Source organism: Siphateles boraxobius, unplaced genomic scaffold (genome assembly GCF_051911475.1).
Source record: "Siphateles boraxobius isolate OS27281-9 unplaced genomic scaffold, OSU_SipBor_1 49, whole genome shotgun sequence".
Taxonomy (NCBI): domain Eukaryota; kingdom Metazoa; phylum Chordata; class Actinopteri; order Cypriniformes; family Leuciscidae; genus Siphateles; species Siphateles boraxobius.
In genome coordinates, this window is record NW_027509130.1 from 6,694,355 (window position 1) to 6,717,152 (window position 22,798).

General features: G+C 40.2%; 2 protein-coding genes across 4 annotated transcripts in view; one reads left to right on the top strand and one right to left on the bottom strand.

Moving 5' to 3' along the window:
* Window positions 1-22,798, top strand: part of LOC143710998 (MIF4G domain-containing protein B) — a 1,123,636-nt gene that overhangs the window by 532,369 nt on the left and 568,469 nt on the right. The window lies entirely within an intron of this gene.
* On the bottom strand, window positions 1,232-22,696 carry LOC143710951 (uncharacterized). 2 transcript variants are annotated; one of them, XM_077202211.1, is made up of 16 exons: window positions 22,338-22,696; window positions 20,002-20,103; window positions 19,014-19,094; window positions 18,823-18,915; window positions 18,603-18,677; window positions 12,361-12,474; window positions 9,479-10,393; window positions 9,259-9,304; window positions 7,307-9,186; window positions 7,099-7,182; window positions 6,623-6,721; window positions 6,423-6,503; window positions 5,942-6,016; window positions 5,550-5,648; window positions 4,814-4,842; window positions 1,232-2,129 (listed from the first exon to the last, which is right to left on the bottom strand). In XM_077202211.1, exons 10-16 carry the CDS (start codon window positions 7,103-7,105, stop codon window positions 1,998-2,000), a joined length of 522 nt encoding a protein of 173 aa, XP_077058326.1. In that variant the 5' UTR covers window positions 7,106-7,182; window positions 7,307-9,186; window positions 9,259-9,304; window positions 9,479-10,393; window positions 12,361-12,474; window positions 18,603-18,677; window positions 18,823-18,915; window positions 19,014-19,094; window positions 20,002-20,103; window positions 22,338-22,696; the 3' UTR covers window positions 1,232-1,997. The 2 variants fall into 2 exon arrangements, with proteins under 2 accessions (XP_077058326.1, XP_077058328.1); XM_077202213.1 differs by lacking the exons at window positions 1,232-2,129; window positions 18,603-18,677; window positions 18,823-18,915; ... (1 more) ...; window positions 20,002-20,103; window positions 22,338-22,696 and adding an exon at window positions 3,454-3,978 and having other exon boundaries at window positions 7,307-8,537; window positions 8,723-9,186.

Here is a 22,798-nt window from a genome sequence, read left to right on the forward strand (position 1 = left end):
GATCCAGCTCTCAGATTTAATCAAAAATATATTAATTTGTGTTCCGAAGATGAACGAAGGTCTTACAGGGTTGGAACAACATGAGGGTGAGTAATTACTGACAGCATTTTCATTTTTGGTCGAACTATCCCTTTAAGACCGCAGTTTGAGCCAGCGGCTCGAATTGATATGGCTCTGACCCTGTGTCCACAGACAATTCAACATCCTCGACTTAAAATGACAGCTCTGTTGCAAAGCTACTTGCGTCACTCCAGTCACTCTCCATTTTAGAGTCTGACAGGAACTGTCAATTAATCCGTCTCTGCGGGTCTCAGGTGCACATGCCCCATCCCCCCCGCTCAGCCCCACCCTCGGTTCGTCCCCTCTATCTCCGCTGGGCTCTGCCCACTTTTCCAGCATTTTTCAAATATTGCCAGTGTGTGGAGTCAGGCTCTGACCAGGGGTTTAGTTACCCTTTCAGTTTCGTCTCATTTTAAAGAAGCTGCTTGGTAGATTATTTAAAAAGTGAAACAAAAAAAGTGATAGAGGTTTAAGTTTATGAAATTATTTATGAATATTATTTTATTTATAATATATATTTTTTGAAATATGTTGAACTAAAAAAACTGATAGAAAACCAAAGCCAATATATCAATACTATTTGTGTTCCAACATTGTGGCTCATACAGTATCTAACAAAATGAGCTTTTATTAAGATTTTGTTTGGGTGCGATGCCAGATTTTCCCCATTAGATGCAGCAAAGCTTCACTGAAACACAGTGGTTTGATTTTTTTATTTTAAGTACAGTAGATTTTTCACTCTCAAATATCACACACACACGTGCATGTTGCTTTGGTTGGTTTTAATGATAATACAAGAGTCAGTATAGTGGACAAAAGCATGATAGACTCAAGCCCTTAAATGTGAACGCACGCTTTCGACATGCAGTTTTGAGAACACTAAGAAACGAGCACGTTCTTTTCGCCTGTTTGGACACGTTTGCACCGCCGGTTCGTTTTTAAACACAAGCATTGACTAGAGTGGCTGGGATCAGCTCCGGTAGCCGTGTCGCATGCGTAAAGGGATTAGTGTTTAATGTTCTGTTAGAATTTAAAGGGTTTCTGTTGTCTGAATTTTGTGTGACACCATTGTGCTGAAGAGCCCTGAGCTTCAGTCAAGGAAAAAAACAAGAAACATTAATGATGCGCTGCATGTTGCTTTATTTAAAAGGCAATAACTGTATTGCAGTGATTTTGTTTTATTTTTGTTTATTATTTTATTCTGTTAAGTTTCATAGATGCACAATCTTTGCAGTTTAATAAAGTCAGTCTATCATTATCCCAACACTCTTATGTCTTTGTATTAACAACTTACAACTTTGAGTAAAACCACTTTTTTCCACATGTTTTCGAAGTACACTCATAATGACATTTTGCATTGTAAATATATTGTATATACACTATATTTCCAAAAGTATTGGGACACCCCTCCAAATGATTGTATTCAGGTGTTCCAATCACTTCCATGGCCACAGTTGTATAAAATCAAGCACCTATACATGCTCCTAATATGCTTGCACTCCTTCATTGGCTAGATATATTTATAATAATGTAAAGCCTGGTTCACACGGGACGATTTTAAAATTGTCGGCCGATTTTCCAAACCTGAGAGACCCCACACACGGCGATAAAAAAATCACGGGTCTAACAGTTTTGGTCGTACAGTGTATGGTGCGCAGCCACACGGCAAAATCAACACATCACACACGAACCGATTTGACTTCCGGGCATTCCCAGGTCAGACGGAAAATCTTGCAAAATCCCTCGAGATCAAACGTGACTTCAGAGTAAACAATCATGGCGGACGAAGAGGAGAGCAGTGGCGATAGTTTGTAGTTTGTTTTTAACCGAATCCATCTCCGACGTCCACCGGACTTTCTGGTGTGCCATGCCGCCGGCTGCTTTGATTTTGTTTCCCGGTGCTTCCTCTGCCCCTCGTCACCTCGCTTTTTGATTGGCTACATGCCACAGTCCACAGGCTGCGTGCTCGTTTGTCCCTGGGGGACACCACACACGAGGAGAAATCGGGCCAAAAAAATCCAACATGTTGGATATCCCCGATTTGAGATCGGAGCGGTCCCGACGTCCTTCTGAGCAGAGGAGAGCACTCTTAACACACCACACACTTCAGGAATATCTGATCAGATTATTTTACGATAATCGGAGGATCCTTAAGATTGTCGTAAGGGGTAAATCGGGGCTAAAATCGGCCTAATTATCCTGCCGTGTGAACCAGGGTTAAGACACTTTTTACTGGTAACATAAGACATTTGGCATTATCAAGAACCACAAATATTCCCCCATTGCATTATTATACATTATATTCAACATCATAAATAGTAGTTTAATGTATGACACTATGACGCAAGACACTAAAACTCTGTAAACTTGAAGTTTATCAAGCGACGAGAATACTTTTTGTGCGAAGAAAAAAAAAAAAACGACTTTATTTCAACTATTCATTTCCTTCTCTGAGGGCCTCGAGTCAGTTCACTAGTGTGATAGCGTAGTGTTTCTGTTTCATTGAAGGAAATGAATAGTTGAAATAAAGTTGTTATTTTTGTTTTGTTTTTTGCGCACAAAAAAGTATTCTCGTTGCTTGATAAACTTAAGATTGAGCCACTGTAGTCACTTGGACTATTTTAACGGTGTCTTTAATAACTTTTCGGGAAACAAGTTTCAATCACTTAGAAGCCTATGGAGGAGTGATCCAGCTCTCAGATTTCATCAAAAATATCTTAATTTGTGTTCCTAAGATGAACGAAGGTCTTACAGGGTTGGAACAACATGAGGGTGAGTAAATACTGACAGAATTTTCATTTTTGGGTGAACTATCCCTTTAAGAGCTCAAGATGACAAGCCCTTTAAGCCCTGTTCACACCGCCAGCGACTTTGTCGCTTTAGGATGCTCTGTACTGTGAGTCGCTTGTGGGCGTTCCCAGTGCTGTCACTCTAAAGTTATTGGTAGACTGCACGTCTACTATATCTATACAAAATACCATCACAAGTGATATATAAAACTAAGATATCATTCTAATTTTAACTAGGAATAAACAGAGCAATTTCAAGATGGTCCTCACACCATCGGTGCTCGGGCCCTAATTAGACTTAAAATAATTAAAAGTAACATTCTGCTGTTGCAGAGTGTTGTTATATAAACTACAGCAGTGCTCAGTGCATTCAAATCAACAACTAGATTAACGATCAATCTATCAACAAATTAAACTCACTCATACTGTCAAAAATGACTAAAATGTCATTCGAATTTGACAAATAATCAATGTTCTTGTCCATATTAATCGACATAATGCAGGAGAAACTGTAATGAACTGCAGCAGTGCTAAACTTGCATCATAAAATTACAACACACAAACTATCAATGTATGAATCAAACTCACTAAGACTGTTGACCAGTTTCTTTTCCATGCATCATTTTATTATATCCATGTATGCGGTTACAGTCAAATCATATAAAACAGTGAAATCGCTCCAGGACTCTGTCCCGTCTTGCCTGCCCTCGAGACGGTGACGTGAGCTCCACTGACAGGCCCTCCTATTGGTTGTCGCTCGCGAAATTCGCTTAACATTTGCATAAAGTTGAAATTTTGAAATTAACTCTATGAACTCTATAACTTTTGTCGTGTGTCAAGCGACCCACATTCTGTCACCAACGGTCACGAGCGACCTTGTCGCCGGAAGTCGCCAGCCCTCCATTGAAATGAATGGGATCATGTCCCTTTGTCGCTGGCGGTGTGAACAGGGCTTTATATTGCACACATACATTTCAGCAAACACTCAAGTGTTTTTGAATAAATATGCCATTTCTCTCATTGTTGATTAGATTTGTAATTCCATTGATTAAAGCCGACTAATTTCTCTTGATTCTGCTATATTCTGATTTGATCCATTGGCTGGAGATTCATCAGATTCAACGGCATTCTGGGATCAGGATGAGACATTTTAAAATGTAATTTCAACATCATCTACAGCAGTATTTCTCAGCCCTGGTCCTGGATCAGGGGTCGTTAACACTACACCGTTTTCTAAACACAGAAAGCTTTGTATGCGTTTTGGCTTTTCATTTACATGACAACAGAGTTTTTGGGGCCTGCAAACGAAACATTTTAAAAAGGAGTTTTAAAAGTTCAAGTTTTTGAAAAACGATACCATTATCGGATCATGTAAATAAAAAATGTGAATTTGAAAAAACGACGATGTCAAGTGTATGTGTATTACATGTTCAGTCTATTAGCGCATAGTGTTTCTTTACAAAGTGACATAACCATAATACAGAGTTTTTAGTCATTTTCACGGATCCGTGTGAATCGGGATCGTTTTGACAGCGTTGTCATATGAACGCGAAACTTTTCAAAAAACACACTTATCAGTTTTTAGTACAACGTTGTCGTGTAAACGCACCCTGAGTCTTCAGCACTGAACATTTTAAGATATGTCTCACTTATCTAACACACCTGATTTATATCATCAGCCCATTAATACAGGGCAAGAAGTCAATAGTTGTATTTCAAATGATGTACTACACACTACATACTCTATAGTGTATGAAGCATCATCTCCTCTCATTCAAAACACAACTTCTTCATTCTTCATTTTTAAAAGCTGAAGGAAATTGTGTTTTGTTATCCACATTGATATGTCAGTATTAAGTATAATTTTATATTGGCCAAAGATACAAGATAAAATGTCTGAATACACATAAAGAAGTGAAAAGCTATCAGATATTGCAGGACAATTCAGTAAATATGAAACTAACCTGGTGTGACGGCAGGCATGTTTTGATCACTGTTAGTTTAGAGACAGTAAAGGAAACAAGATTTACAGGGTTATTTACATACTTATTTACATACAGATTTGGCAAAACACATCAGTCTATGTCTAACAGATGAGCCGTGAATTTAACTAGGCAAAAATAAAATAAAACATCATTAATAAAACATCATTAACTCACCTAGAGCTTCGAATTTATGGTTTAGACATCTGAATGAATTTAATGGTGTGTTCTGTATCTGAGCACGGCGTGAGTGTTTAGAGGTCTAGATGAATGAAGTCATGAGTAATAATTATCGAAAAAACAAAATAACAATCTGCATGTCTTTAAAGACCACAATTAATAGTATTAAAATTATTGTGAATGAGTAATAAAGTGTTATTCTCGAATTCATTAGTGTAAATTGTGAGCAGCTCTCAGTGAATCAAACTGAAGCTTGAGTGTGTTTGACTCTATCAGTTCAGTCAAACAGCAGCTCGCAACCAATAAACAAGTCATAGTCCATGTGTGGGATTCATGAATCAAATCATCAAGATACAAAATTGATCCTTTATTTCCTTTAAGTGACACGACCTAAAGACAGACGATGATTGGTCTTATATGCGTCATATTTTTAAATGAAGATCCCTTGGACAAATAAGAGAGATGCTAAAACATATGAAGTGAATGTAATGAATCTAATCTAATTGTATTGTAATTGTAAAGTTAATGTTATACTCACATGGCTCAAATACCAGTAAAGTCATCAGAAATAGAGTGAAGATGAATTCAGAGGAAAAGACGACGACTCTCAGATCTCCAACTGCACCATAACCATTCACTGAGGGTGAGATACTAGACATTTATACATGTTTTTAAATGTAATCCCCACAGTCACATCAGCTGATTAATTTTCTTATGTTTGTGTGAAGTATAATTGCTTCAATTTCAGATAAGAATAATTAAATCAAATTATCTCTAAGATGGTGATTTCTGCTTCACAATGATTTATTACCTATATTCAGTTGAGAAGAAAATGTTTATGTATATATCACATACTTCATGGGTTATAGATTATGTAATTATTACTGTAATCAGACACTGTATGGTGTTGAAGTGTTGTAATTCACTCACCTGTTTTCAGTATCAGTTCAGTCATCAGTGTAACAGAGTTCAGTAAAACAACAGTAACTGATCCAAACAGATACACTGGAACAAAACGGTGCAATTATGTAAAAAGATCAAATAATACAGCACAGTTTAATATCATAATTTAGAGAAAATGAGTCCACCTTTTTTGATCTCCACATCATTTAAATATAATCTGTTATTCAAATATATTATTTGATAATGTTGATTAAAAACCTGAAATTAATTTAACATCACATACACAAACACAAACACACAAATACACCCACATAACATGTTTCACACAATAGATCGACCTCAAAAGAAATTCCAAATAAAGCATAAATTTATATAAATTTAAAAATAAATGCTGCCACTCAAACTCTCTTCAGAAGAGCAAAATAAAAGGGAATGAAAAGAATGAACTAGAGCAGAGTAGACAGAAAAACATCAGAGTGATACGCAGCGCAGGTGATTAATACTGTACCACAGTTAAATGACCATGCGAAGTTTACCACTGCCCAGAGTAACTGAAGAAACACAATCGTACAGGTCCATCCCATACGATCTGTACATGAACAAAAACATCAGCTTCATCATCACAGTAACAGTTTATGTTCATTGAAAAAGTTCTTCAGTGACTTTTGTAATTCATAATTGTAAAAGCATTATTTTATATTATCATACCTTTTTCATTTTCCAAAGTTATGATGTAGAAGTAAACCATTACAGCATTGACTGATAACATGATAATTATCCACACTGATCTCCTGACTAATGGTGAACCTGAAAAACATGGTTTATATTAAAAAAAAGTGTCCATATATCTGGGTTTGAAACTGAATGAAAAAAAATTATACTGTAAAATCAAGATGATACACTGAACATGATCAAACATAATATAAAACATCTCACAAATGTCCCCAACAAATGATAACAGATTTAGTGTGTGAGACCAGAAATATTTGAACAATTAACTATACATTCAAAATCATCAAAGATAAGAAATTAATAATTGTTACATGTATAATAGTTAAATTGTAAAAATTATAATTGCTAAATTAATAACAGTGAAATTGACACATTTTGAATAATGTATGGATCACATGATGTCTAGATTTATGTGTTTACATCTGGAATTAGATGATGATTCAAATACTTACAGCCCATCCTTTGGCCACATGTATCATCCCAATTGTATCTTGTCACTATGAGAAACACTGGTAAAACTGCAACAATAAAATATCCTGAAAACAGAAGAGTGATTATATTAATACAGCTACTGGACTTTACTGACCGACATCAACAGATAATATTTTCTTGTACTATTACTCATAAATGAATCTCAATAGTTCGTAAAGTTAAATGTACCTCCTCTGGCAGATCCAAAGGCGTAAAACAGAATGATGAATTGTAGTAAGGGTAGAACATCAAAGCTTATACCAGCCAAAACCTCAAATATAGCAATTATCTGTTCACTTATTCTCTCAATGAATTTAGAAAACACTGTATAAGAAAACAACAATTAATAAAAGAATCAGAATCAGTTCACACAATCATTCACCATTTCCCCTTGAATATGATATAAACATGAATAACACACACATACTATTAAAGCCAAAAACTCACAGGGACAAACAGGTGAAAAGCTTTACACACAGCCGTCAAAACATCAAAACATTAATTTTACACACATTAAAAGAAATACTAACACTATTTTGCATTTTGAAAGTAAAAGATGTAAATGCCCACAAGTGAATGTACAGATTCACTTTCCTGAGGACAGCTCAATAAAGTATGAAATGTAAATGTAATAAATTCCAGATTCCCAGATTCTGGAGCAAAGCCTCCCTTGCCCTCCTCCGGGTATGGCAACAACACTGAATTAAAGTCTGAAATGAGGGAACAGCAGCCTCAGCACCCTGGGAAGAAAACTAAGGAAGCAGCACATGAACGGGCAAAGCCCAGACACCGGCAAGGAGTTGTGGGCATACTCTGTCTACGTCAGTTGCTGACTCCAGGGGAAGGGGTTCTGGGAGGACAGGCATCGAACCATCTACTCGAGAGCCTTGTTCGCACACACGGTCTGGCCATTGGCCTGAGGATGGAAGAGTGACGACAAACTTGCGGAGGCTCCAATCTGCCGACAGAACTCCCTCTAGAAATGGGAAACAAACTGGGGCTTGTCATAGACAACATCCTCCAGACGACAATGAATCCAGAAGACATGGTCAGTGACCACCCAGGCCATCTGCTTAACAAAGGGTGGTTTGGGAAGGGCAACGGAGGGATGTTAAGGACGATGCTAAAGACAACAGCCACTGGATAGAGGGAGGCCAGAAACAAAATCTAACAAAACACCAGGACAATACGTTGGGCTAGCCATTTTTTGTACCAAGTCTGTAAGAGTTGAAGAGCCCGAAAAACAACACCCAACAGGCCTGTCTGAAATTCAAGAGTTTAGCAGATCGAATATTTTCCAGGTTCCTGTGGTCAGTCCACACAACAAATGGAGCCGCCGCTACCTCCATTCAGTGACGCCGCTCCCCCATAGCCAGACGGACTGCCATCAGCTCTCAATTGCCAATGTTATAATTCCATTCTGTGGGAGACAAACGGTGTGAATAATAAGCGGCATCCACTGTGTAACGAGGTTCAGATGTTATGGAAAGAAGGAGGTGGGAACTGGCGAACAATCAAATAATTTAATACCAAAATAAAACAAATACAAAAACGAAAGTAAAGATGGCAGTCTTAATAAAACAAAACATTAAATAAAATACAGGCCTGGCCTCTCTCGATCTCCACTGTCGTCGCTCCTTTTATGCTTCCGCTCCTCCTCGTGCAGTTCTCCCACGGCCCTCGACCTCGTCCTGCTCGCCACACACTTCCACCAAAAAATGACATGATTTCTCAGGAGTAACAAAAATGGGGGCAGATGAAGACTTTGGATTTAGCAAACACCTCTTTCACAGCTGAAGATCAAATTAATTTAGATTTGATGGAGGTTAATGTCGTCAAAAGAGCCGCCACCTGACTAAGATTTTATTCCTGATAAAACGCAGATAAAAACTGGCAAATGCCGAAGGTCTTTACGAGAACCAGTTGTTGGCCAGTTAGAAACAGCCTTTACCTTTCCAGGGCCCAAGAAACAGAACTGACTAGGCATGAAAAAATGCACTTCTCCACTTTTGACAAAACTGTTTCTCCGGCAGCCATTGCAGCACTCGTCTGATGTGCTGGATGTGCACCTGAAAGGAACAAGAAAAGATTAGAATGTCGTTTAAGTACACAAAGATGAGTTTATTTATCATGTCTCTCACCACGTCATTGACGAGTGTTTGGAAGACAGCCGGAGCGTTGGACAGGCTGAAAGGTAAAAACAAATATTCAAAGTGCCCCGTATGCGTCTTAAAAGTTGTCTTCCACTCAACACCCTCCCTAATCCAGACCAAATGATAACCATTGCATAAACCCTACTTTGTAAAGAATCTAGCCATCTGCAAAACCTCAAAAGCTGAAGACATAAGAAGTAGGGGGTACCTGTTCTTAATAATTATGTCATTTATCCCCCAATAGTCAACCCAGAATTCCTCATTCTACTGGCGAGCTCTGGATTTTTCTGGACATGATACAGCAAGATGTCCTTAACCACCACTAAGGCAATCGTCATTGTCTTTACTCTGAGGAGAGGCAATGTCTGTCACCCTGCATGGGCTCAGACTTGGTGGAATCAGTGACTCTTAGGAAGGAAGGATAATTAAATGACTCCACCCGTGATCTGATGGAGGCTCCCTGGACTCAATTCCATACAATCATCCTAGCAAACATTGAGATCTATGAGGTCATCCAAAGGGGGGAGCGGGCCTAAATCTCATCCTTAACCTCCTCCACAAAACCGTCAAAGAAGCACATTGTCAGAATGTTCCTCAGTTCTTTTGCCTTGCTGGAGAGCCTCAAGAAGTCTGGAAGCCTCTTTGCCAAAAGCAGACTGGTCAAAACCTTGATCATTTCAGTTTTAAAAAGGTGAACATACAAGCAACTCAGAGATTGAGCATCTCCAGTTGGCGGCCCCCCAGTCGCAATCTCTTCTGGTCAGTAAGGAGATGACAAATGCCGCTTTAGATCTTTCCAATGCATAGGCCATTGCATTGAATTAGACAACGAATGACACTGAGTGGGATCACAGGCAAAAATGGGAGGATTATCCACTTGAGCCTCAAGAAGACTGAGAGGATGGTCATCGGTCTGATGCAGTGACGACACAAGTTCATGGTCAGAAAGATAGAGATGCCCGAGTTGGCCAGAAAGTTCACTGACCCATTTCACCAAGGCATCCACAGACGAGCATGGCCTAGTTCCTCTTCATGTCGGCCAAGCAAAACTCCTTGACATTGATGTTCCACAGAACTGCACAAAGGTGACTCTTCCTGTGGGTCCATGTTTGGCCAGTGTGTTCTGTCATGATAATAATAATAATAATAATAATGATTACTATAGAAAAGACCCGAAAGCAGAAGAATACTTAACAGTTTTATTTACAAATGCTGGAATAGTCTATTGGATAAAAACTAACTGGCTCCAGACCATCGTCGTCGATCAGGTCTCAGTTTTAATCAGCCAATAAATATGCTTACAGATGTAGGAATGGAGGATTCAATGACTGAGATGATCAAGAAGGTCAAGACAAGGCAGGCCATAAAACTGGAAATACTAATCAAAAAAACATAACAAACGAAATCAAAAAAACATAACAAACGAAATCCGAATGAACTGGGCTGAGTTTCCCGATAACGTTGTCTCTTAGCACGCTACGAAGACTCTTAAGGTATAACTTAACTGAAGGTATACCATTTCTAGGTGTGTTCCTCGAACCATGCCTTAGGACGCCGCTTAAGATTTACCTTCTTACGTGCGACGTTACCCGGTGCTGTCCGTGGCGATGGTGCTGAATCTGTTGATATAGATGGCTCGAGAATCAATTATTCCCTCGTGCAGGGGCTGCTTCACTAAATTATGTGAGAAAGCGGTGTTCTTTTTAAAAGAAGCACTTCAGAAATAGTGGAAATTGCATTTATTTGGACTCATGGGATATTATAAAAAATTACAAATTACAAATTGCAAACTAAATTAAACCCTGGATATTGTATATAATTTCGGAAAGAGTGTGCGAACGCACAACCTCGTGCTCAAACGTGTCATGCGTCTAACCCAGTACAGTAACTTTCCGTATGCTTTCATTGCATTAGAAAGGGCCACTTATATTATCATAATATATTTGCTATAATTTCTTTATTTACTCCACAACCAGGGTTGATTGCCCAGCAGCTGCATCACATTATTGGTGTAAATAAAAATTTTCTGTGATTGTATGGCCTACTCAATAAAAGCGCAACACGCGAAACATTTAATCAATAGCTATGGCGGAGAAAAAAGAAAGAAAGAGGAGAGCCCCGGGCTTTAATCCAACTGAAATGAACATCCTTTTAGACGAGGTGGCACTCCACAAAGGGCTTAGGGGGTGATTCCGTCGAGTTTGTCTTGACACATCCGGACTAATTAGATCTAAAAGCTGCTCAATTTGCTGTTGTGGCAGGCGAAATTTCTTTTGAATATTATCTTCTGACATGGTAGCCAGTAAGCCAGGGGACTAAAGTTTTTCGCGAATATAAAAGTGCACATACACTAAATGGCTTTGCGGACGGCGCCGTCTTTAATTTAGGACAACTATTTTCTGTATCGCTGCCATAGTTTGACCAAATTCCCCACCACAGTCATTCTCTTTAAATTGACAAATAAGTCTTTACTTTCGAATGGTTTGCCAGCTGATGTACCTTTGGATAATATAATTAAAAAGCTAACAACAATCAGTGTGATGACAATTGTATTATTTTCATGAAAACACTTGAATTAGCCTAATTGAACACTGGGTGTATTCAATTTTAAATAATATTCGTATAGACTAAGATGTAAAGAAGCTTTTTGCAGTGGTGCCCACTAGCGGAGTGAACTGCCAACAGTGATAAGGTATAGCTAAGAGTGCTCCAGACCAACCTTCCGAACGTATGACTTACAGAAGGTATACTTAGCTAAGAACGTTTCGGGAAACACGTATTAACGATAAGGTACAGCTTAAGGTGTAACTTAAGAAAGACGTAGCATTAAGAAGGTTTCGGGAAACTCAGCCCTGACCAAGCAGCTCATGTAAGCAACAAAAAACACTGGCAAAAAAAGAGAGAAAAGACAAGAGAATAAATAGCAATGAAAACAAATAATGAAATGCTTCACCTAACTGACAAATCAGTTCTGATATTATGGTTTTTATATTTCTTGCCCATAGCAAACATCATTAGTCTGATACAACATGATTTCACAGCACTTATATCACTAGTTATTGACTGAAGGAATCAGACATTAATACTTACAGAAAATTATATAGATGAGTTCGAACAGAAGCGCCACTACAAAGTAGAGTATAATTATGACACCTTCAAATCCCACGTAATTCATACTTTTGTTGAAGGCAGATTTAAACAGAACTGGAAGAAATCAAGAGATAAAAAAAAACAAATATTAGTAATTTAAAGCCAACCAAAACATAAATACACAATCATCACAAGAATTAAAGACACCCTTTTCATCCCACATATGTATAACGCAGTGCGGTGAAGGCAGATAGGAGGCTGGATCCAAACGCAGTTTACACGCTTTATTTAAATAAACTCAAACAGAAACTCAGAACGCGGAACAAGAATCTTAACACTGGGAAACCAACACTCACGTTAATCCTGAAACATATAACAACTCACAAAGACAGGGCAGAAACACAGGGCTTAAATAATCAGGGACAAACGAGCTAACAGGATAACAAGGGGGCGTGGGAAAATCAGAAACACCTGGGAAAACTAATGAACAAGACAGGGAACCAAAGAACATGACAGGACACAAACCCACAGCGTGACATAACCCCCCCTTAAGGGCGGCTCCTGAAGCCCAATAAAACAAACAAAAGTCCAGGAGGGCGGTCTTGGGGGAGGGATGGGGGGCCAGGCCCATGCAGGGGAACGGGACCTGGACCTAGGCAAGGCGGGCCTGGGCCGCAGAGCGTGGGCGGACCAGACTGGGCCGAAGGCCAGGACGGAGCAGGACGAGGCGAAGGCCAGGGCGGAGCAGGACGAGGCGAAGGCCAGGGCGGAGCAGGACGAGGCGAAGGCCAGGGCGGAGCAGGACGAGGCGAAGGCCAGGGCGGAGCAGGACGAGGCGAAGGCCAGGGCGGAGCAGGACCAGATGGCGGCCATGGAGGTGAAGCCCCTGCAGAAGACCATGGCGGCGCAGCCCTCATGGTCTCCTCACCGGACCCTTGGCCCCCCCCCCCCAAAAAATACTTGGGGAAATCCACGGGTTCAGGAAAGCCCTCCCGGAGCTTGAAGGGCGCAGGCAGGGCGAGGCGCAGAGGCGGGGCCGGCAGGGCGAGGCGCAGAGGCGGGGCCGGCAGGGCGAGGCGCAGAGGCGGGGCCGGCAGGGCGAGGCGCAGAGGCGGGGCCGGCAGGGCGAGGCGCAGAGGCGGGGCCGGCAGGGCGAGGTGCAGAGGCGGGGCCGGCAGGGCGAGGCGCAGAGGCGGGGCCGGCAGGGCGAGGCGCAGAGGCGGGGCCGGCAGGGCGAGGCGCAGAGGCGGGGCCGGCAGGGCGAGGCATCTGGGAACGCCCTCCGGAGCCTGGCGAGCAAAACGAGTCCTCCTCCTCCTGCGACGGCGCTTCACTGGGCTTGAAACTTTCGCTTGGCTGGATTCACTTGACTTGGAACTTGACTCACTTGACTTGGACTAGACATGTGCCGGTATTCGGTAATGCGATAAATCCCGGTAATGAATATGCACGATATTGTTATCGCGGGGACTTCGAAATACCGTGAAAAATAATAGATCCGAATTTAGATTTTTAGAACGCGCATCAGCTTATTTTCCATCAACCGCTTAAAAAACAATGCGTATATGCTGCGCAAAATACATGTGCACTTTGATTTAAACAATCCCCACATCACATGTATAAGCACTGTGTGCATGCAGCGCGCACTCTAGTCTAATGTAAACAATCCTCACATGGAGAAGAAGCACGGCGGAAGGAGGAACGCTGCCGACTATTTATCCCCCGCATGGCTGCCAACTCTCACGCATTCAGCTTGAGACTCACGCAATTGACACTTTCACACGGTCTCGCGCCACACATCCATTTTCTCACCCAGAAAAAATCGCGGAGCAAAGAGGACACTGACACCGACAGACTAGACAGAGCAGGTTACTTTTGAGATGAAAAAAATATCAGCTCTCAGGTTTTATAACGAAATTCAGACAATAAATACTGTTTTGGTGCTTGTAAATGTGACGTGACAGATCGCGCGCCTCAGATCAAGTAAACCGATCATCTGTTACTTTTTATTAAAGATACAGTACAACCCACCGAAAGGTACGTACTTTCGATCAATCAGTGTTTTTCAACCACGGAAAGAGGTCAATAACACTGCAGGAGAACAATTATGTCACAGAACGTTACATTTACCTCAGGAAAGCCATTTAATGTTAGTTGACTATAAGAAAATAGCTATAGAGAGGAGTATTTTGCTAAATATGTGCACTATATTATTTTAATATATGTTTACTTGTCATTATATAATTGTTATTATAATGAAAATTACGGCATATTACATTTTTATATTTATATTATTATTATATTTATATTGTATGCATTATATTTAATTTCTCTCTGTATGTTTACAGCATTATGTGAGATATATTTTTTCTTGAGAAACATTTAAATGCAGGCTATCTACTGTAGCCTACCTAATATTTATCCAAATGAGTCAATATTGAATCAAGATTGAAATTAAATCCAAGAATTTAATTGAAATCATGAAAATTGTGTTAAGCAATAATACAAACAGTAGCCTCAGTAACCATGTAAACATTATAACATGTTGTCACTAAAAAATAAAATGAATGTTTTGACAATCACAATTACACATTGTGATGCAAGTTTTTTTTTAGATACCCCCAATCCGTCTGTTTCTCTTGTGCAATTAAAATATCGTGATAATACCGTATACCGTGATAAAAGCTCAATCAATTAATCGCAGCATGAAAATTTGATACCGGCACATGCCTTGGAACTCGACTCACTTGACTTGGAACTCGACTCACTTGACTTGGAACTCGACTCACTTGACTTGGAACTCGACTCACTTGACTTGGAACTCGACTCACTTGACTCGGGACTTGACTCGGGACTTGACTCACTTGACTCGGGACTTGACTCGGGAATTGACTCACTTGACTCGCTGGACGATGCACTTGAGTCACTGGACGATGCACTTGACTCGGCGCTTGACTCACTGGATTCGGCAGGGCTCACATGAGGCGCAGGCTCGGCGGGGCAGACGAGAAGTGCGGGCTCGTCGGGGCTCGCGTGAAATGCATGCTCGTCGAGGCTCACGTGAAATGCATGCTCGTCGAGGCTCACGTGAAGCGCGGCCTCGGTTGGGCTTACGAGAGGCGACGAGAGCCCGGGAGGTGTCGAGTAGAACAAGCCCGTAATCGAGAAGAGATCATCCAAGGAGCAAGCCTGAGCAATATACCGGTCAAGAGTCCATTCAGTAAGATCCCTCGGCATCCATCGAGCGATCTTATAATCCAGCCCGTTCCAAAACAGGTCCATGAGCTGGATCTCATCTAGCGCTCCCAGATGGCAAATGGACAGAAAATCCTTTGCGTACCTTTGAACGGACTGGCCCTCTTGCAATAACGTCGACAGGTATTCTCCCAGAGCCCGGTTGCTGACAACTGCTGGATCCATGTCTTGGTGAGTTGTTCTATAACGCAGTGCGGTGAAGGCAGATAGGAGGCTGGATCCAAACGCAGTTTACACGCTTTATTTAAATAAACTCAAACAGAAACTCAGAACGCAGAACAAGAATCTTAACACTGGGAAACCAACACTCACGTTAATCCTGAAACATATAACAACTCACAAAGACAGGGCAGAAACACAGGGCTTAAATAATCAGGGACAAACGAGCTAACAGGATAACAAGGGGGCGTGGGAAAATCAGAAACACCTGGGAAAACTAATGAACAAGACAGGGAACCAAAGAACATGACAGGACACAAACCCACATCGTGACAATATGTAGTTTATGTACAGTATTACACATTAGCTGAACTGACAGTCTGATTCTGAGCCTGTGACCTTTTTCTGCTTATATGACCTCTGACATCATCACAAAACATACTGAGAACACTGTAAAAAAATGTGCATGTGCCAGAAAACACCACTACTTCACCCAAGCTTGAAACTCCATCATTTTGAGTATTTCTGTATTTGCAATGCGAGGCAACTTTGCTGGTCAAACAAAAAGAGAACAACGGAGCATCACGCTTGAATGACACGGCGCACCCAGTGTCTGAATTTGCTTACTTGTTTTAATTTACTCTGTCAAGAACAAGTTATCTTATAATTTACAGAGAAAAAAAAATTAAATTGACATACCCAGAATTCATTGCATGACATTTTACATTTGATGTTATTTAATAAATAATTATGTTTCTTCCTAATTTTTGTTATAAGTTATGTACGTTTGGGTTTTATGTTACATTTTATGTTGTCTAATTAATGCTTATTGCATTATATTAGTCATGTGTGTCACCATGATGGTGTTTTGTATTTGTGTGTATGACATGTGCCTCATTTATATTTATACGGTATATACTTCAGCTTGTGGAAAACTAATTGCAGTGAACTTTTAATCATCATGTGGTTTTCTGTTTTACCACCTGTATTATTACGGTGGATGTCAGCATGTTATAAAGTTACACAGCATATTTTAGCACTTTAATGGGATGGAAAATTAACATTATCAGTTAATGAAATAAAGTTATTTTTTTATTACCGTAAATTTGAGTCCTGTAAAACCTAAAATGTACTGGTGACCACAGCCGCTATTTTTTTACCGTAAATTTCATTTTTGTTTTTTCAGTGTACAAATATTGAATGCCTAGTAAAATTTCGCCCAATTTACTGCAAGTTATTACAGCAACATGTACTGTAAGTGTCACGGTTCATGAATTCACTGACTCGTTCTCGCGCTGTGTTATTGTGTGTCTGTATGGGTGTGGGCGGTGCCGGCAGGGCAAGGTCGCTTGGGCGGCGTTCGCCAGGCGAGATGCTTGGGCGGCTCGGCTGCAGGCCTCACTGGAGGCTTCGGGGTTTCGGCTGCAGGCTTCACTGGAGGCTTCGGAGGTTCAGCTGCAGGCTTCACTGGAGGCTTCAGGGATTCGGCTGCAGGCTTCCGAACCACCTCCGGCCCGGAGGTTGGCCGGAAGCTCTCCTCCTCCTCCGTCTACGTGAACGAGTCGGTGCTACCAGCTCCTCGACCACCTCTGAGAGCGCTGCAGGGAGAGAGGACAGCTCAGGGACCACCGAGCCTGGGACCACCGAAGTCGGATCCTTCTGGACCACCGGGCTTGGGACCACCGAAGGCGGGTCCTCCTGGACCACCGGACTTGGGACCACCGAAGTCGGGTCCTCCTGGACCACTGGGCTTGGGACCGCCAAAGTCGGGTCCTTCCGGACTACTGGCCTTGAGACCGCCGAAGTCGGTCCTCCTGGACCACCGGCTGAAGGGAAGCGACAGGAGCCCTCCTCTTCCTGCGCTGGCGAGGCGATGTCGGAGTAACTGCCTCTGAGTGCCCTGCAGCTCCTTCAGCCTCTACGGGATAGGAGCCTGATGAGTCGCACCCTTTCTTCCTCCTCCCTCTCCCCGAAGTGGATTTTGCAGTTTGTGAGGTCAGTGGGAGGTGGGGCAAGAGGCGGAAGACCACCCTCCCAGTCTCCACTGGATAAGCGATGGTAAACATACCCCACAAACTGCCAGAATGATAGTATCTCCAGCATTCCCATCTCCCAGGCAGGCACAGGCTCATTAAGGCTGGTGTTGAATCTGTCCTTGAGCACTGCGTCGCCAATGTTGAGCCCCTCCGCAAAATACAGGAACTGGCAGGCAAGCTCCCTCACACTGCTTTCCCCTTGCTGAAGCGAAAGAAGCTTGTTAAGTCTTTCCACCATCGAATAAGCTGAGGGGCAGGGAGATGGAAAAAGGAAGCTACCCATCGTTTGCTGAGTCCTCCGTTGGCTGGTTCGTTCTTTCAGAGACATTCTGGATCAATCCCTTATTGATGATTACAATCAACAAGTAGGTCCTCCTGGGAGCGCCAGGAGGTGCTCCTAGGGGGAGGGGTACTGTCACGCTTCATGAATTCACTAACTCGTTCTCGCGCTGTGTTTGTGTGTGTCTGTATGGGTGACAGTATGTTGAACTTACTTCACACTTCATGTCTGCTAAAACGTAACTGGGTTAATGCAACAATATGAATTGACATGTCAAGTTGGGTCAACAAATTATTTTCTTCAGTGAAGGAATTTAGAGGCAGTTTAAGCATGTTATAGTGTCTAAGTGACTATAACATGGAATTTGTAGTGTAATAACTGTAACTTAATTTTTAAGAGTGATCATAAATTGTCTTAAGTTCCTTAAACACAGAGATTCAGCACTGAACACATGCAGAACTTGTTATACTAAAACTGTTACACACGTTTAATTTACTTTTGGATTTGTTTACCTGAATAAAAAACAGCTGAGAAAACTATATATTCTGTTTCACAACTGTAATTTTGAATAAATGTTTTGATTTTGCCTGTAAAACAGAAAAAGATTAAATAATTAAACACAAATTAAAAAAAAAACACTTCACACTATTTAAAGGAAAATGTATTTTTTTGGATGAATTACATACACACTATTTTTCTAATAATCTGTCAGTCATCATACATAAATCATACCTGTGAGCTCATTTACATATGGAGCCGTCCAGAGCAATAAGAGAGGTCTCAGAAAATAAAGAGCAGAGCAAGAGACCGTCTCAAACAGAGACCCTGAAACAAAACCAGATAATAATAACTGCTTTATGAATAAACAAATACTTTAATGATATTATAATGCACTAATAAACAATCAGTAGTGAAACACTCACCTTCAGAGACACCCCAGAAGACAAAAGCAAGACACATGATCAAATTTGGACAGAAAACGAGAAACATCTGAAGACTGAGCACTAGATCAACACAGAAAAGACTAATTAACTTCAGCCAGAAATCAACCAAATTAAAATCAACCAGATATTAAATTAAGTTTTAATTAAATATTGGTTCCACTTCTTTAAGTACAAATGCTAGTAATTGAGCATTTTGACAAAATACAGCAAACAATTAATTTTTTTACAAAGTTATCTGCATCTCCTGCGCTGCATCAAGCCACTTCCATAATAACTGTTCAAATTAATGCACGGCATAGACTCAAACTGTTACAGTGTGCAAGACTCCAATAAAATTATTAGGTAATTATTCCCTCTGTATTTATGGCTATATCTATGATTGACTAAACAACATTATAATATTATTTGCAAATTTATTTTTAAATCATTATTTGTATTATTTTAAATGATTATTGTTCCAGCATCCTGGTTCATTAGGGTACTCTTGTGGGCAAGTAGCAGTGGCTGGGATAGACTTTAACATAACCTCCACTTAAAAAGATGCAATCTTATCCTGTTTATGTCAAATAAGCTGCTCCCAAATAGGTTTGAGCTTATGGACCTGTTGCAATGACATCAACTCCAGGATGAGCTTTGAAGAACCTAACAATCCTGGATCATGTCAAATCCTCAACAATGAAATCCAGCTAATTGAGTAATCCACGTACGAGGAACGGACCTTGAGTGGTTATTAAATGTGTTTGTATCGTTCATCTGCGTCAAGCCTCTTGAGTTTGTCTTGTCAAGCCAGCGCATGACAGATGCATGCCAGTTAGATGTTTTTCATTACAGTACATTTTACATTACTATTTTTAGATTTTACATTGGACACCAGGTGGTGACAAACACAGTAAAATTGTTCATTGGATCTGCTAAATTGTGAATTATAGCAGATAAGAGCACTGCCATGGCATTCACATGGACCTACCTTTACTTTGTGGTCTCTAGTAGATTATAAAGCAGAGCAGAAGTGCAGATACAGATGCAGAGATACAGAGAATCAACACCATTATGTGTGAAACAGAGAAACCTGTGAAACACAGACATCACTTAACAGAGTTACATTATTGTCAAGGATAGCCTGTATATTGACCTACAAATGTCATTATGATGTTTTGTCAAATGTGTTGTAAGCATGAATGTGAATCATGAATAATGGCTCTTTTTTAGTATGAAAATGAAGGACAACAAAAGGAAATGACAGGAAAACACATAGGATATTTTTTAGATAGTGCTCTGTGTACAGCCTAAGTTACAGGTTTTGGCATTTGCCATTTTTGAAATCGTTATAACATGTATATCTTCTTTCTCAAACACATATCTGTACATTTTTAAACATTACAAGAATTGACCTCTGAGTTCACTGGAATAAATCAAACACACTTAAAATATGTAAGGGGATATTCCACAGCTAAACGATTATAATGCATGACATGGAGGCAGAGAACGTCCCGACATGAAGTGGAGCGCATTCAAATCACTTAATGCACAGCTAGCCGTGGATTATCCCACTTAAACCATGGCCATATAGCCAGCACTGACAAACTGAAGATATTTGCAACGCAATATTTGAACCCAGTTATGTTCAGGTAGCCCAGTGGAAAATAACAGTATATGGAAATAATATATTTAACTTAATGAAACTCACTCTAAATCTGGATATTTATTACTTAACAAAATTGGTGTCTTAATCTAGAATATATCTCTGACTCACACAGTCTCTCCAGTACCACAGTTGTATTGGCTGAAAGTCTGAGCTCTGAGGGAGTAAGAATAAACCATTTGAAATAAATAATAAACACTTGGCTGTTCTACATTAAACAGTCAAGTTATATTTGTTTATATAGTGTTTTATACAGTAGGCTACAGGTTTACAGTAATAAACAGGAAAATGTGAAAAGTGTTAATATTGGAAAATTCATCATGAAACTTATTTCAGCCATAAAGCAGCTCTACAGAAGATAGTGCCATTATTCAGCTCCATTTCAATGTTGATTCAATTCAGTTCTATAACGTGTGAGTGTAGAGAAGTTTGGCTCTCATCCAATAGTGTCAGTGCAGTTGAATCAATAATATAACTAAATATTATATTTTAAACCTCAACTTTATTTTTATTGTCTAGGTTATTTCCAAAAAACCAGCAGACTGCACTAATACAAAAGCACCTATTTTAAAGCACCCTGTCAAATTGAACAGATAATGAAACTGAAGCGCTCCTCCACATATGGGTAAGACAACGGCACTGCGTTTTTTATTTTAGCGGTATTTTTACCAGTATATTACCGGCACAGAATTTACCGGTATTTTGGTGCTAATGTGTGAACGTCTCTTACCGGTGAAATGCCAGAACGCCATTGCTTGTGCGATATATATCGTCTGTGATATCGTAATTGTTTATTTAGCCTAATGATCTGACATTATCGTAGCCTATGTTCCTCACTTTACAAAAAACAAAAGAAAACACACCCATTGAGTGCACGCATACACTAGTCACTAGTGACTACGTGATGTCTAGTAGCGCTTGTGCACATTTAGAGCGCAAGCTTTTACTGCATGATTTAGTCTATTAAATTGCATTTAGAATGCGTTCAAATTCAAGATAAAGAGCAAAAATGCCCCTGTTTGTCATGTCTTATATATTTATATTATTTAATATAGTTAACCAATATTACACGAAGAGCGCCGTTTTTCTCTAAATATCTGCCTGATTACAAACGTAACGTTGATTTTATACAACGTAGGCCTACTGTTTAATAAACAAGTTAATATTAGTGAATTACATTTTAGACATCAAATCGCCTGTTGCGCTCTTTACTGAATGAATCAGCTTTTTGAACGAATCAGCTGAATCAATGATTTAATGACTCGCTCATTACGACAGTAAAATGTTTCCTTCCCGCCGTTTGAATGAAACGGTTGGATCTCAATGACTCACTTATTAACAGTGACTTGCTGCCACCTCCTGGCGGGTTTAATTTCACATTTAAAGTAGGCCTAATTTTTCATGTTTTAAATAATTTCAAATAACAGTATTTAACGTTTTATATTTTCAACATTTCAAAGCATTATTTATGCATCTTTAACTGCTCTTCACTGATTAACTTTAATAAAGGCTGATCTAGTTATACAGTTATAGCCTATATTTCATTACAATTTCTCTATCTATAAATGTCCTATAAATGTTTAAACCTACATGAAAAACCGGAAAAGCACGTTTATTTCATTTATATGTTTGTTCTTTCAGCAGGGTGTATGTAGCCTTACCACCATCAGCGCTCATCAGTAATACTGACATCAAAACACAGATCGGTAGCTGCATCTTCAAATGTGCAAAGTTAAAACGATCCTGTACATTAATGAAAATATCGCTGCAACTGCTGTTGGTGAAAAGCAGCGGTATGTTTCCATTCACTTTCAGCTGCCACTTTTAAATGGTCTCGGGTGGCGTCAGATGATTTTTAACGAAAAGTAGGCATAACACTTCAGCACGTATGATCACACTGAAACGGATCAATCCGAGAAAGAGAAATGTCAGTACAGGAATGTCGCACTCATTTATAGGATGCATCCGAAAACCAAGGCAGCTGACTTGTTGTCCAATGACAAGGCACGAAGGCACCCCCGGAAACAGTTTCGGACACTGCAGCCTTCTCTGGGGCCGCGTAACGTAATGACGTTGCTTGGTTACCAGCTGGTCATTACCGCCATCTGGTGTCTTCCGTGTA